The 16,739-nt window shown below is 43.9% G+C and overlaps 1 protein-coding gene across 1 annotated transcript in view; it reads right to left on the bottom strand.

Annotated features, from left to right (window-relative positions):
• Positions 1 to 4,364: 4,364 nt before the first annotated feature.
• Positions 4,365 to 16,739, bottom strand: part of scaf11 (SR-related CTD-associated factor 11) — a 48,141-nt gene continuing 35,766 nt past the window's right edge. Inside the window, 4 exon segments of the mRNA XM_038781376.1 lie at positions 4,365 to 5,146; positions 12,660 to 12,779; positions 13,560 to 13,717; positions 13,720 to 13,804. Of these exon segments, the coding sequence (XP_038637304.1) occupies positions 5,000 to 5,146; positions 12,660 to 12,779; positions 13,560 to 13,717; positions 13,720 to 13,804 (510 nt within the window). The 3' untranslated portion in view covers positions 4,365 to 4,999.

Here is a 16,739-nt window from a genome sequence, read left to right on the forward strand (position 1 = left end):
TGTAACAAAGTGTAGCAAACTACACCTACCCCATAATTGACCTTCACGATGGTATTAACTTTACCCCTCTTTACCCCCTCCCAAATATCTGCAGAGACAAATGTGAGGTCAGGAAGTAGCCTGAGTTTGAACCAATGTCTGTCTTGAAGGGAGAGCAGAAATATGTTGGTAAATAAAGTATTTACAGTGTAAACCAAAAGGGTTTTATTAATGTAAACTATGTACATCAAATAACAGGGCTATTTACAAAGATAGTTCAGATACATTAATTTAGTAACCCAAGAAATACACTGTATCAATCTAGTAGGAAACTGATAAAGGGAAAAGAATACACACCTTGTTTAAAATTAAAGATAAGCAATTTTTTTTCCTTAATTCATTCTATGTAACATTATCGGCATATAAGGATCATGTTCAAGAGGTTTGGAGGATTCAGTTAAGACGTGCTAAGGACGCTCTATTTGTGCAGATAACCATCAGCTAAACTGTCCTTACTGTTGAAAAGATCTGCAACTTGTTAGGTTGTAAAATTCCACACATTTGGGCCTTTTGGAATACCCTGAATGCAGCCTTTAAACTGCAGTTTGCAACTTCAACCCGCTGATGATCACGACTGTATGTAAAAGCATGACTATTGTATCCTGTTGAGCAATGACAAAAGGCTATATCAAGTGCCGATCATTGACACAATATATTAGTTCATCAGTGCCCACTCTATTGTCCCTAGTATTCCTTGGAAGACTAGTCAAAAATTGACTACAACAAGAGCAAAATACTGGACAATCTCAGCAGGTCTGACAGCATCAGTGAACAGAAAAGGGAGCGAATGTTTTGAGTCTGGATGACTCTTTGTCAAAGCTGGGGCCAGCGATAGGTGGAGATTGACAAAGATGTCAATGGAGGTGATAAGAAGGGTGTTGATAGTGGCACAAAGAAATTAGAATGTGTGAATGGCAGAACAAAGATGAGCAAGTGGAGTAGGGAGAGGGGGAACAATAGTGAGGGGAAAACAGATCGATGGTAGAAATAAAAATGGGGAGGTGGAGGAGAGAGCTCAGTCTGAAGTTGTTGAACTCAGGGTAGCACAAGTGGATAGCACTGTGGCTTCACAGTGCCAGAGTCCCAGTCTGTGGGTCACTGTGCAAAGTCTGCACGTTCTCCCCGTGTCGGCGTGGGTTTCCTCCCAGTCCAAAGACGTGCAGCTTAGGTGGATTGGCCATGATAAATTGCCCTTAGTGACCAAAAACGTTGGGAGGGGTTATTGGGTTACAGGGATAGGGTGGAAGTGAGGGCTTAAGTGGGTCGGTGCAGACTCGATGGGCCGAATGGCCTCCCTCTGCACTGTATGTTCTATCTTTTAAGACCGGAAGGCTGTCACATGCCTAATCAGATGAGGTGCTGTTCCTCCAGTTTGTGCTGCGCTTCACTGGAACACTGCAGCGGAGGACAGACATATGGACGGTGAGTTGAAATGGCAAGCAACAGGAAGGTCTGGGTCCTGCTTGCGGACGGACCAAAGGTGTTCTGCAAATCGGTCACCCAGTCTGCGTTTAATCTGTCCAATGTAGAGTAGACCGCATTGGGAGCAGCAAATGCAATAAGACCAGATTGAAGGAGGTGCACGTGAAGTGCTGCCTTACATCAAAAATGTGTTTCACGCTTGAGATGGGGAGCAAGGAGGAAGTAAAGGAGATGTTACACCTTATGCGATTGCATGGGAAGATGCTGTGGCAAGAGGGTGTGGTGATGGAGGAGTGGACCTGGTTATCCAGAGGGAAAGGTCCCTGCAAAATGCTGACTGTGGGAGTAAGGGGGAAAGAGGTGTTTGGTGGTGGAATCATGCTGGAGTTGGCAGAACTGGTAGAGGATGATTCAATGTGGAAGCTGGTGGGGTGAAAAGGGAGGACAAGGGGAAATCCTATCCTGGTTCTGGAAATGAGAGGGGGTGATGGCAGAGGTGCAGGAGATAGGTTGGACCGGTTGAGAGCCCTGTCAATCAGTGGGTGTTTATTGAGCTTGTCATGTGTGTAAATATTACAAATATCCTCTTGCTAATCATGTTATAAAAATCTAAAACTTCTCCATGACACCAAGATTTCTGCTGCAATGGAGTCAAGAGTATTAATGAATGAAAAATGTGAAATACTGGACTATTCCATCTTTAAATATATTTCAGCATAGAAACATAGGATGGTTACAGCACAGGAGGCCATTCAGCCCATCATGTCTGTTCTAACTTTCAAAAGGAACAATCATCTAGTTCCACTCCCCTGCCTTTTCCTGCAAAATTTGCCCTTTCCAGAAGCTTTAACTGACCCTGCCTCCACCCCATGCTCAGGCCGTGCATTCCAGATCCTAACCAGGTGAGGAAAACTTTTGTCACACAACATATCCTCGTTGCTTCTTTTGCCAATTACCCTCTGGTTCTCAATTATTCCAACAGTGGGAACAGTTTTGCTCTATCTATTTCATCCAGACCTCTCATGATTTTGAATACCTCCCATCAAATCTCTCAACCTTCTCTTCTCCAAGGAAAATGGTCCTAACTTTTCCAATGGTTAATCTTCCCCATCTGGTTCACTAATATCCTTTCAGGAAGGAAATATGCCAACCCTACTTGGACTGGCCTACATGTGGCTCCAGATCAACAGCAGTGTGGTTGACTCTTAAATGCCCTATGAAATGGCTAAGATGTTGACGGGCAATTCAGGTTGGGCAATAAATGTTGGCCCAGCCAGCGATATCTACATCCCATGAATGAATTAAAAAACTCCCAGAGTCAACGTGTTCTCATCATGTGCCAGGCTCAGCCTGATACAATTCAAGGTGGTTCACAAGGCACATATGACAATGTCCTGGGATGAGCAGGGTTTTTGGGGTGAAGGACAGGTGTGAGGTGTGCAGGAGGGTCCGCAAATCATGTCCACATGTTTTGGACATGTCCGAAGCTCAGGGGATTTTGATAGGGATTTGCGGATGTCATGTCCACAGTACTAAAAACAAGCTTGGTGTCAGAAGACCCAGGAGTCCAGGGGGCCAGAGAGGCTGACGTTTTGGCCTTTGCCTTCTTGGTAGCCAACAAGATGGATCTTGTTAGCGTGGAGGGACTCTAATCCCCTGAAATCAGGGGTATAGGTTAGCGGCATGGCTGAGTTTCTCAGGCTTGAGAAAATTAAGTTAGCCCTGAGAAGATCAATGTTGGGGTTTGTTCGGAGATTTGGGGGGGGGGGGGGGAGTTTAGGTTATTTTTTTTAGGCTTAGGTGGGAAGAGAGAGAGATTGGGGGGGGGGTGTAAAAAAACATTTGTATTTGTATCTTTTGTGGTTATAAAACCATAAATGCCTTAATAAAATGTTTGTTATAAAAAAGAAAATTTAAAAACTCCGTAACTGAACGTCCTCATCCCTGGAATGATTCTTGGGATTGTATTCTAGTACCTCCACATCCTTCCTAAAGTGAGGTGCTCAGAATTGGACGCGGTACTCCAGTTGAGGCTGAACCAACCAGTGTTTTATACGGGTTTAAAATAACTAAAATGACTATTAGGAGATTGAGAAATTATTTCACAAAGATTTTAATTTGGCATCTTGAAGGGCATAAACTGCTGGAGTCAATTTCTTTCCCATATTCATAAAATTGAGAGAAGCTTTTTCCCAAAACTGACATCTGCAACATAAAAATATACAACACATTGTAGTCCGATAAATTAGCTCTTTTCTCAAGTATGTTCTACTATGGAAGTGTCAAGCCTCTTGTAGCAGTAATGCAAGCACATAAAGGAAAACCCAGTTCAGGGACATTCAAAAGCAAATGATCAGAAAGGGAAGGGAGGCAATGAATAAGTTGATTGGCTTTTGCAAAATTCTAGAAGATAACCAAAAACTAGAATCAACTTTATGGTATTGTTCTACATAATTATTAGCTCCAGCACACAAATATGATTAAGCAATGCTGACAAAATTGATTTCGAATTTGTAGAAATTCAAACGTGAGCTTTTGAAAATATTGAAAGAATACATTTCACTCAATAATAAATGCCACAAGCTATTTTTTATATATATATATATATATTATATATGTGTGTGTGTGTGTGTGTGTGTGTGTGTGTGAATGATATTTCCATTGTACAGTCTAATCTAATCTCCTGGTAAATTGTCTATTGCCATGATTCGTACTAGAATTATCTGAATAACATCAGCTCCAAATCTGAAATAATTACCGTGGAGGAATGTACCATTACTATCAACAGAATATCAATCAAAAATAATTCAACTTTTGGAAAGGATATTTCATTTGGAGTAAAAATAGATTGAACCTGGATATATTTAAACCCATACATGTGTCCATCAAGACCCAGAAACTAGTTTGACAAGCAGCAGAAAATTTATTTTGCTCTGTTGGGCAGGTATTACAGAATACTCCTCACATTTTTAACCATTCTTTTCTGCTTTTCTCAAAAATGAAACTATAGAATCAAATCTTTTATCAAACATTTCCCCACTGAACAACAGTCCGAGCAGTGTTAAGCAATCATCTTTGTTTAGACCCTATACGCACTAAAACAGCTGATTAGCCTCAGACGCCAGTCTTTAGTGCAACTACATGATCCAGATCCTTCCAGTTAAACCTGGAAGCTTTTGTACAGCATACAAACGGTTTACAAAAACACTTAACTAGAGTTAACAAAAAAAATAGCAAGAGATAATTTGATACATTAGGAATTCATCTAACAAATATCACATTTTATACAACTGATCTAGTGACAACCCATGTGAGGGGCCAGGGCAGATCATATTATACTTAAGTATCCTTACAACTCCAAATAACTAACAACAGCATGCTTTCATTTCACGTTATTGTGTTGTCTCAAATGTTTTGATTTTTAGAAAAACACCTAATCTTTGTCGGAAAAAAAATATATGAACCAATAGATAACAAAGTTCCTACTCAGCATTCTATTTTGGGTTCATGTTAACACTGGCAACCAATCTGCTACCGCTTAAAAAGATTTGTTCCCAATGATACTGCATTCTTCAGGATTTTGCTTTGGGTTCCCTTTCCTCGCATGTTTGTATTTCTCTACATATGCTTTCACAAGATTGGCTACTTTTCCTGGGATGACTTCACCACTCTTGCTATGGCAAACCTAAGGAACAAAACATACAAGATAAAATGAATCTATTCAATAAACTATTGTAAAATAATTGCATTCGGGGGCAGCACTGCTGCCTCACGGCGCTGAGGACCTGGATTCGATCCCTGCCCCGGATCATTGTGTGGAGCTTGCACATTGTCCCCGTGTCTGCGTGGGTCTCACCCCCACAACCCAAAGATGTGTAGGCTAGGTGGATTGGTCATGCTAAAATTGCCCCTTAATTGGGAAAAGAAAAGAATTGGGTACTCTAATTTTTTTATTTTATTTAAATGACGGGAGAGAAAGAATGCTAACATAGGAAAATACTGACGGGTAGGTGGAAGTAGAAGTGCTATGCTCGACAGTTTAAGCATGACTGTTTACAACCTGACATTCTCAACAATTTCCTGGGACTTGAAACTTGACTTATCGACAGGCAGCTGCCATTGTCCCCAGGTACGAATACCTTGCGCCTTCTTCCCAGGGAAACAATTTGGGGCCCCTATAATCTATTATAGATTATAGACTTGCTGTCAGGCAGACTGCCAGAACAGGTCACATGACCCCACCCTTCATTTTACCTTAAAGGCACAATCCCAAAACAATCTTATAAACACAACAATTGTAGCAAAATCAAATGGATGTGTAATTGAATCAAAGAAATGCAAGGACAAAAGGAGGCCAATTCATCCATTATGCCTGCTCCTCTGCAAACACTATCCTCGGGCTAGCTAGCTATCATATCCCTATTCCTATTTTTTACTTTACCGTCAAATATTCTTCCCCAAGTGTTTAACTAACTTAAATAAAATGTACTTGAAAGATGTTGGCAACCCAATCACTTCAATTGTCACCTGCAGTATATATTTCACATTCACATTAATAATTTGTTCTAACCTCTTCCTGTGTGGCAATCATAGAATCCCCACAGTGCAGAAGGAGGCCATTCGGCCCATCAAGACAGCACCGACCCGTCAAATGAGCAATCTCCCCCATGCCCAACCAACCATCCCTGCAACCCCATAATCTAACCTGCATATCCCATGGCCAATCCACCTACACCGTACATCCTTGGACTGTGGGAGGAAACCAGAGCACCCAGAGGAAACACAAGCAGACAGGGGGAGAATGGACAGTAACCCAAGGCCGGAATAGAACCCGAGTCCCAGGTGCTATGAGGCAACAGTGTTAACCACCGTGCCGCACTGTGCTTCTGGGAATGACCCAAGATTTATGCCCCTTGTCAATTCACCAACCAGTCAAAGCAAGCACGACTATTCAGTTACTTTATCATAGAACTTACAGTGCAGAAGGAGGCTATTCGGCCCATCGAGTCTGCGCCAGCCCTTACAAAGAGCACCCCACTCAAGCCCACGTATCTACCCTATCCCCGTAACCCCCACTTAACCTTTTTGGACACTAAGGGCAATTTAGCATGACCAATCCACCTATCCCACACATCTTTGAACTGTGGGAGGGAGGAAACCGGAGCACGCGGAGGAAACCCACGCTGACACGGGGAGAACGTGCAGACTCCGCACAGACAGTGACCCAGCCGGGAATCAAACCTGGGACCCTGGAGCAACTGTGCTAACCACTATGCTACCGTGCTGCTCATTCTTTTCAGAACTTTGTAAACCTCAGATGTTTTCTTAATCTTCACTACTCCAATGAATACATTCAGAAGCTTTACAATCTCTGGTCATTAAAATACTCTTCCCTCCACTTTATCCTCAAAGATATAAAACATTTCACTGACTCAGGTGAAGGTTCATTGGGAAGGTAAACGCATTGAGAGAATTTGTGGGGAGCACGGAGACACAAAATCAAAGACTTCAGAGAGAGCGCACAGACCTCCAATCATCTCATCTGCCCAACCCTCCATCCCTACATGTTACGGGGTCTGCATATTGTGTGCATTCGATGATCAGCGACTTCAGGGCCCATAAAACCAGAGTGGCAGCATGTCATCTTTGATGCCAAGGAATTGCCTAAGATCATCCTATATTTTAAGTCAAGATAAAGCCAGAGAACATTAACAGGATGTTTGAGGCAGGGCGGCACGGTATCAGTGGTAAACATTGTTGCTTCACACCGCCAGGGTCTGGGTTCAGTTCCAGCTTGGGTCACTGTCAGTGTGGAGTCTGCATGTTCTCCCGGTGACTACGTGGGTTTCCACTCAAGTCCCAAAAGATGTGCTTGTTAGGTGAATTGGACATTCTGAATTCTCACTCAGTGTACCCGAACAGGCGCCGTAGTGTGGCGACTAGGGGATTTTTACAATAACTATTGCAGTGTTAATGTAAACCTACTTGTGATAGTAATAAAGATTATTATCATTTTTATAAGACTCTACATAGGTCGGAGCCACCTAGGGGAGGTGTTAGATATGGAAGAGTTTCTGGAGGGGTTGGAATGTCCAAGGTGGTAGGAGGAGGATTGGGAAGGGTTGGAGGTGCATTGCGGGTGGAGAAGGTGCAGACAGCTATTGGATGAATAGAGTGGTCAGGCACTGGGGCCAGACTTGTTTCGGCTGGAATTTTATAAAACGTTTGCTCCATGAACCTAATAGTTCTAGGGATGTAGAGGAAAGGATGGCGAAGATGATTCTGGAAAAGAGCGAAAGTAACAGGGTAGTTGTTATGGGAGACTTTAACTTTCCAAATATTGACTGGAAAAGATATAGTTCGAGTACATTAGATGGTCGTTCTTTGTACAATGTGTGCAGGAGGGTTTCCTGACACAATATGTTGACAGGCCAACAAGAGGCGAGGCCACATTGGATTTGGTTTTGGGTAATGAACCAGGCCAGGTGTTAGATCTGGAGGTAGGTGAGCACTTTGGAAACAGTGACCACAATTTGGTGACCTTTACCGTTAGTGATGAAAGGGATAAGTATACCCCGCAGGGGGAAGGGCAATTATGATGCCATTAGACATGACTTAGGATGTGTAGGTTGGAGAAGTAGGCTGCAAGGGTTGGGCACACTGGATATGTGGAGCTTGTTCAAGGAACAGCTATTGCATGTTCTTGATAAGTACGTACCAGTCAGGCAGGGAGGAAGGGGTCGAGCGAGGGAACCGTGGTTTACCAAAGAAGTTGAATCTCTTGTTAAGAGGAAGAAGGAGGCCTATGTGAAGATGAGGCGTGAAGTTTCAGTTGGGGGCGCTTGATAGTTACAAGGAAGCGAGGAAGGATCTAAAGAGAGAGCTAAGACGAGCAAGGAGGGGGACATGAGAAGTCTTTGGCAGGTAGGATCAAGGAAAACCCAAAAGCTTTCTATAGTATGTCAGGAATAAAGAATGACTAGGGTAAGAGTAGGGCCAGTCAAGGACAGTGGTGGGAAGTTGTATGCGGAGGCTGAGGAGATAAGCGAGATACTAAATGAATACTTTTCGTCAGTATTCACTCAGGAAAAAGATAATGTTGTGGAGGAGAATGCTGAGACCCAGGCTATTAGAATAGATGGCATTGAGGTGCGTAGGGAAGAAGTGTTGGCAAGTCTGGACAAGGTGAAAATAGATAAGTCCCCGGGGCCTGATGGGATTTATCCTAGGATTCTCTGGGAAGCCAGGGAAGAGATTGCTGAGACCGTTGGCTTTGATTTTTATGTCATCATTGGCTACAGGAATAGTGCCAGAGGACTGGAGGATAGCAAATGTGGTCCCTTTGTTCAAGAAGGGGAGTAGAGATAACCCCGGTAACTATAGGCCGGTGAGCCTCACGTCTGTTGTGGGTAAAGTCTTGGAGAGGATTATAGAGATACGATTTATAATCATCTAGATAGGAATAATATGATTAGGGATAGTCAGCATGGTTTTGTGAAGGGTAGGTCATGCCTCACAAACCTTATCGAGTTCTTTGAGAAGGTGACTGAACAGGTAGACGAGGGTAGAGCAGTTGATGTGGTGTATATGGATTTCAGTAAAACGTTTGATAAGGTTCCCCACGGTCGTCTATTGCAGAAAATACAGAGGCTGGGGATTGAGGGTGATTTAGAGATGTGGAATCAGAAATTGGCTAGTTGAAAGAAGACAGAGGGTGGTGGTTGATGGCAAATGTTCAGAATGGAGTTCAGTTACGAGTGGCGTACCACAAGGATCTGTTCTGGGGCCGTTGCTGTTTGTCATTTTTATAAATGACCTAGAGGAGGACACAGAAGGTTGGGTGAGTAAATTTGCAGACGACACTAAAGTCGGTGGAGTTGTAGACAGTGTGGAAGGATGTTGCAGGTTACAGAGGGACATAGATAAGCTGCAGAGCTGGGCTGAGAGATGGCAAATGGAGTTTAATGTAGAGAAGTGTGAGGTGATTCACTTTGGAAAGAATAACAGGAATGCGGAATATTTGGCTAATGGTAAAATTCTTAGCAGTGTGGATGAGCAGAGGGATCTCGGTGTCCATGTACATAGATCCCTGAAAGTTGCCACCCAGGTTGATAGGGTTGTGAAGAAGGCCTATGGTGTGTTGGCCTTTATTGGTAGAGGGATTGAGTTCCGGAGCCATGAGGTCATGTTGCAGCTGTACAAAACTCTGGTACGGCCGCATTTGGAGTATTACGTACAGTTCTGGTCGCCTCATTATAGGAAGGACGTGGAACTTTTGGAACGGGTGCAGAGGAGATTTACCAGGATGTTGCCTGGTATGGAGGGAAAATCTTATGAGGAACGGCTGATGGACTTGAGGTTGTTTTCGTTAGAGAGAAGAAGGTTAAGAGGTGACTTAATAGAGGCATACAAAATGATCAGAGGGTTAGATAGGGTGGACAGTGAGAGCCTTCTCCCGCGGATGGAGGTGGCTAGCACGAGGGATACATAGCCTTAAATTGAGGGGTAATAGATATAGGACAGGCGTCAGAGGTAGGTTTTTTACGCAAAGAGTGGTGAGGCCGTGGAATACCCTACCTGCAACAGTAGTGAACTCGCCAACATTGAGGGCATTTAAAAGTTTATTGGATAAGCATATGGATGATAATGGCATAGTGTAGGTTAGATGGCCTTTAGTTTTTGACTTCCCATGTCGGTGCAACATCGTGGGCCGAAGGGCCTGTACTGCACTGTATCGTTCTATGTTCTATGAACTGGTGCTGGAGATGTTTGAGAATTCGTTAGCGTGGGGGTCGCTTCTGGAGACAATGATGCATGCGTCCATTTCACTCTTGCTAAAGAAGGATAAGGACCCAGTAGTGTGTGGGTTGTATAGCCCAATTTCCATATTGAATGTGCATGCTAAGATCCTGGCCACGGTTTTTGCGCTATGGTTGGAGAAGTCTCTCCCTCAGGTTATTGGGTGAGGATCAGACAGGGTTTGTGAAGGTTCGGACTGGTCATCTAATGTGAGGCGGCTTTTAAACGTGGTACTGTTCCCGGCAGAAGGAAGGGAGCAGAAGGTTATTATGGCATTGGATGATGAGAAGTTTTTTAATAGAGTAGAATGGGGGACTACTGGTGGCGGTCATGGTGTGAGTGGTCGCACATTTGGTGTCTCCCGCCCGTGGTGGTATTTTTGGGCCTTTTCCCTGGCTAATGGGTGGATGTGTTGACCAAAAAAGGTGCAGGAGAGGTGGAAGGAGACAGTGTCCCCCCATGGATGGATTCGTGGACCAGGAGTGGTCTAAAACGAAAGGAGCAGCTGGAGCTGTACCTGCGACACAGGAGAAGATGGCAGAGGGTCAGTGACCGGCCCTACCCTCTCAATGGTCGACGGAGCAGCTGGCGAGCTTCTGGAATGAGACGTTCACCCAGCAGAGGAAGGAGAATCTGAGGGACCTGGTGAGAGTGGTGGATTCGTTAAAGGCGGGGATCGACCGCCTGGAAAAGAAGCTGGAGGCCCAGAGTCAGGCGATCCAGAATATGGAGGAGGCAATGGGGGAGCACGAGGAGCAGCTTGCCTCGATGGTGGCTGAGTTGAGGCTGATGCTGGATAATCAGAGGCGCTGCAGGAGAAGGCAGAGCCATCCCGCAGTCAGAATTTGAGGACCGTGGGGCTGCCGGAGGGCAGCGAGGGAACGGACGCTGGCTCGTATTTTCGAGTTGCTGGGAGATGGGGCTTTAACGACCCTTGAAGTGGACCAGGCACTGGTGAGCAAGCTGTGGGAACCTGCACCGGTTCCTAGAAAAGGTCCGGATCCTGAGGTGGGCCAGGCAGACGAGGCAATGTACCTGGGAGGGCAGTGAGCTTGGTGTGTATTAGGACCTGGGTGCGGAGCTGGCCAAGAGGATAGCGGGGTTTAATAAGGTGAAGGCAGCCCTCTTCAAGAAGATGGTGAAATTCGGTCTGCTGTATCCACTGCGTCTATGCGTGACCTGTAAGGGTCGTGAGCTGGACTTTGGGATGCTGGAAGAAGCGATGGACTTTGTCAGGGATGATGGACTGGCAGGAGAAGGAAGATATTGAACTAATGATTTTGGGGGTGGGGTTACTATTCCACTTAATGGGTTCTCATTGTAAGTACTTGGGTGTGCAGGTAGCTCAGGATTGTGCCCTGCTCCATAAGTTGAATTTTACGAGCTTGATGAGTAAGATCAAGGCCTATTTACAGAGGTGGGTATAGTCTCCCTCTGTAAGGACAATTAGTGATGGTGAATATTTTACCATGTTTTTATTTCTGTTTCAGTGTTTGCCGGTTTTTCTGCCACAATCCTTTTTTGGGAGAGTTGAGATTGAATTTGTCCTTTATTTGGGAGGGTAAAGCATTCAGAGGACGGCCCTTCAGATGGAGCAGCAGTCAGCAGGCTTGGCACTGCCGAACTTGATACATTATTACAGGGTGGAGAAGGCACTGGGGTGGTCTGGGGATATGTAGGGAGTCGGGGTCATGTAGGGGGTCGGGATTAAGGGCGCTAGTGACATCTGCGCTATCATTTTCTCTGGGAAATGATTTAGCGAGCCGACTGGTGGTCTCTACACTGAACATCTGGAGACAATTTCGGCAGCACTTCCAAGTTGGGGATGGTCTCATGCTGGCACTGACTTGTGCGAACTGCAGGTTATTAAATACGTTGGTGATTCTGCAAATTGAACTGAAGCCCTATCCCTGAGGAGCCAGGCAGGTAGGGGTGATTGTCCTGACATTCGCCTCGCTGATTTTTTGAAGTGGGTGCTGATGGGGTGGAGGTCGCCTTCTCCATCCAGTGCCTCAGTGTGGCTGGGGGATCTTATGGAGTTTTTATATCTCGGAGAAAGTTAAGTACATCACGAGGGGCCCAATTGATGGATTGTACTGAAGATGGCAGCCGTTCATTCTGTACATTGAGGAGCTGGTCACTGTTAGTTCTTAGGGACGGGTGGTTCATGGTGGTTTGTTATTGCTTTGCTGTTATGTATAAAATTGGAAAAAGCTGAATAAAAATACTTTAAATAAAAAAGGCTAAACAAATAACCAACTAATCAAGTGCGTAAATCCAAGGCACATAATCCTGTGTGGTGAAGTTACCTTAATTCTCTCTCACAAAAAAATATACTGTCTTTCAATCATATTCTTCACCAGCATCAAGAATCGTGTGTAAAATTACAATCCATTTACCTTATCCACTGCCTTGCGAACAATTTCTTTATATTCATCCTTGGTAATGTCCTTCTTTTGGTAATAAGGCTTGATGGCTAGTTTCACTTCTTCCACAGCCCTTTCTTGAATAGTACATTTCTATACAGTGGACAAGAAAAGTAGTTCACTTGGATATTCCACGTGGAATATAAACCTCAACAAATATGGAACAGAAGGTTCAAGCATCAGTCACATTTGGGCGGCAGGGTAGCACAGTGGTTAGCACTGTTGCTTCACAGCACCAGGGACCCGGGTTCGATTCCCATCTTGGGTCACTGTCTGTGCAGAGTCTGCACGTTCCTGCCATGTCTGTGTGGGTTTCCTCTGGATGCTCCAGTTTCCTCCCACAGTCCAAAGATGTGTGGGTTAGGTGGTTTGGTCACGCTAAATTCCCCTGAAGTGTCCAAACTTTAGGTGGGGTTGCTGGGTTATGGTGATATGGTAGAGGTGTAGGGTTTAGATAGGGTGCTCTTTCAGGGGCTGGTGCAGACCTGATGGGCCGAATGGCTTTCTTCTGGCACTGTACATTCTATGAGCTATGAACCATCACCAACAGGTGGCAGTAGTAAACCAAGGAACAATGATACTGTAATACAAGCCAGGTGTTAAATTTATAATTCACAGGCTCATAATCTTTAAGAAGATTACAAGCTAAGATGTTCACATGCAAAAATACATAGGTGAAAACAAATTCTAATCATTGGAAAAATAGGCATGCATCACACAAAACTGAAAAATAAAATTAATATCAGTTTCTAGATTCCTGGTATGTTCATATTGTACAAAAAAAAATCACATTCAATCAACAATGTAGCTATAACTCTGTGATATGGGAACCTAATTCATTGGAAAATAAAGCAACCAAAGATACTACTGGACTTGCCTTGTCCTTTTTGGGTTTTCTGTTTCAAATTCGTCCTTCAAGCTCTCTCTTTCTTTTTCTAGTGTAGGTTTTGAAGTTGAAAGAGCTGCAAAGACCTGTTGCACAGACTGAAAGGTTGAAGAGGAAATGTCTATAGAAAGTGAACTTGCAATGTCTTGCCTGACCCTCCAGTTGGAATGGAGACAGAGGCAGTACTGCTCTGCAAATCCACCTCGGGAACACTACATGGGGGAGGGATAATCTAAAAAGGAAGTGAAGAAAAAAAATCAAGTACTTTGTAGTTATCCATAGAAGCAGCAAAAAGAAAATTCACAAATACAAAAACACAATATTTAAACATCAATTTTATGATGCGCCAGCAGGACTGGGAAAATCCAATGAGTGGCTTTCATTCCAACATTTTTGGGCTATTGTGCACAAACTCAGATCCTCATGTGCAACATTGTACCAAGGAAACAGTCAGATTGGTGCAGTGGTTAGCACAGCTGCCTCACGGCGCCGAGGACACGGGTTCGATCCTGGCCCCGAGTCACTGGTCCTGTGGAGTTTGCACATTCTCCCCGTGTCTGCATGGGTCTCGACCCCACAACCCAAAGATGTGCAGTATAGGTGGACTGGCCATGCTAAATTGCCCCTTAATTGGGAAAAGAATTGGGTACTTTAAATTTAAAAAAACAGGTCACGTGCAGACAGAGCTCAGTAGGTAGCCACTTTCCTAGGTCGTCATCTGATGTGATAATGCAATCAAGTATTGGGCATCACATTACATATTACGGAACATATAAATCCTCACAGACCTTTCAGGAAAGCAGCAGGCTAACCCCATTATTTAAAAAACATATTTACCCAATCTGAATTTACATAAAGACGGTAATCTGCTTATTTCTCAGTTAATCCATCCAAATATCCAGGACATGACTCGGACAATCCTGGATTCAACCTTTCACAACAAAAATGCAGGCTGTGACTGTGCCATTAGAACCTATTAGCGCAATTAAATTATTCAAAGTAAAATGTATTTATTGTCACATGAAATTCAGCAAACGGCCAACAGTGAACATTGCTGGTGGGTTAACATCTGTGTTCTCAAAAATTATCAAACAAGATTCAATGGGTTTTATGGTGAGTTGTACAGCGAAACCCCAGAAGGGACAACACAAGATGTAAAATTGTGTGACAACCAGGAAATCTGTATTGCTGAAAAAAAAACATGCTATCAAAGCTTTTCATTTTGCACTCATCAGGATAATTCACAAGAAATTACCAACTGTGACGAAGGATCAACATTTATATTCTCTGAGTAGAGTTTGCGGATTGGTTTGCAAGTGGACTCTGATTAGTAGAGGCATTGTCATGGAGAATGCAGCATGGAGCAGTTAACTACTCAGCTTTGTTCAAATTTAAAAACCAGGCAGATCGACTCGGTTTGCTCAAGGCATTGCCTTGGGGAATGACCCAGGGAATGACTGTTCCCTAAATTTTTTAGTTGAAAAAGACACAAAGTGTGAACATATTCCTACAGTCTGAAAAGGACATGGCCGTGTTTGAATGTGTGGCTTCTAACATTCTTAACCGAGCCCAACGCTGACCATCTTAAAATTGGTTTTCAGTGCCATTCTTAGCACAATCAAGATTCTTTAGCAGGTGTTGTCCAATTGCGGAAAATCTAATGTGGACACAATGTTTTGAGTTTTGCAAGCACAGGCTGTACTTACAATGCATTCATTGCTAATTATCAAAATTGTCTTGTCACAGCCATTACCCGAGTTAATGCCTAGATGGCATAAGCAGACCTTATAAATGTAATGCAAATCAAATACAAATATGTGCAATAGAAAACCCCAAGAATATCAAGTTCAATGCCCTAAGACCAAAACCACTTGAGCTGAAGTAGTTTTGCCATGTTACTTCCAATCTACAAACATAACTCTTTGTTATGTTACTATTGTGGGAAATATGTAACTGGGCTAAATAGCTGGCTTTTAAAGCAGACCAAGGCAGGCCAGCAGCACGGTTCAATTCCCGTACCAGCCTCCCCGAACAGGCGCCGGAATGTGGCGACTAGGGCCTTTTCACAGTAACTTCATTTGAAGCCTACTTGTGACAAGAAGCGATTTTCATTTCATTAACTTTTTAAAAAATCTCAGATTATGGGTGATGCGTTTATCGCCCATTGTCCACATTAATTGCTCATTGCAAGTTGCTCAAAGGCAGGGGTGGCTTAGGTCATTTTATATTACATTATTCATCAATCACAAAAGCATCAACAACAAAGTACAAACTAGAGTTCTCCATGAGCTGGAGGCGAATTCCCTCACATCATACAATTTACTGTGCAGAAGGAGGCCCTTCAGCCCATTGAATGTGGCCCTTGGAAACAGCATCCCTTTAAAGCCCACACCTCTACCCTATCCCTGTTACCCCCACCTAACTGTTTTGAACACTAAGGGCAATTTAACATGGCCAATGCACCTAACCTGCACATCTTTGGACTGTGGGAGGAAACCGGAGCACCCGGCGAAACCCAGACACGGGGAGAACGTGCAGACTCGGCACAGACAGTGGCCCAAGCCGGAATTGAACCTGGGATCCTGGAGTTGTGAAGCAACAGTGCTAACCACTGTGGTAGGGGTACGTTTTCACAACAATTTAGAAGATGTATGGTACATGCTATAATTATTTGATTTATAGAATTAAATTTTACAAATTCACATAGTAGGTCTTAATCTATGAACTCTGGGTTACTAGTAAAGCAACACAATCATTTCACTACTGCGTGGTGCGTGCAAGCGCTAAATTCATCTTCACTCTTTTAAAAAATGGTTTCATGGGATGAGTATGTCGCTGGCAAAACCGGAATTTGTTGCCCGTAACCAATTGCTCTTCTTGTACCTTCTTACACTGCAAGTGGTGCAGCCATTTCAGAAAGGAGTTCCAGGATTTTGACCTAATGACAGTGAAGGGATATAACATAATTCCAATTCAGGATGGTGAATGGCTTTGAGGAGAGCTTGCAGGTGGCGGTGTTCCCATGTGTCTGCTGCCCTTGCCATTCTAGGTTTGAGGTGCCCACGGTTTAGAAGGTGCTGTTGAAGGAGGCGTATATGCATCTTGCGTTGGTCCACACTGCAGACACTGCGCGTTGGTGGTGGAGGGAGTGAATGCTTAAGTTGGTG

Source organism: Scyliorhinus canicula, chromosome 20 (assembly GCF_902713615.1).
Source record: "Scyliorhinus canicula chromosome 20, sScyCan1.1, whole genome shotgun sequence".
NCBI lineage: Eukaryota > Metazoa > Chordata > Chondrichthyes > Carcharhiniformes > Scyliorhinidae > Scyliorhinus > Scyliorhinus canicula.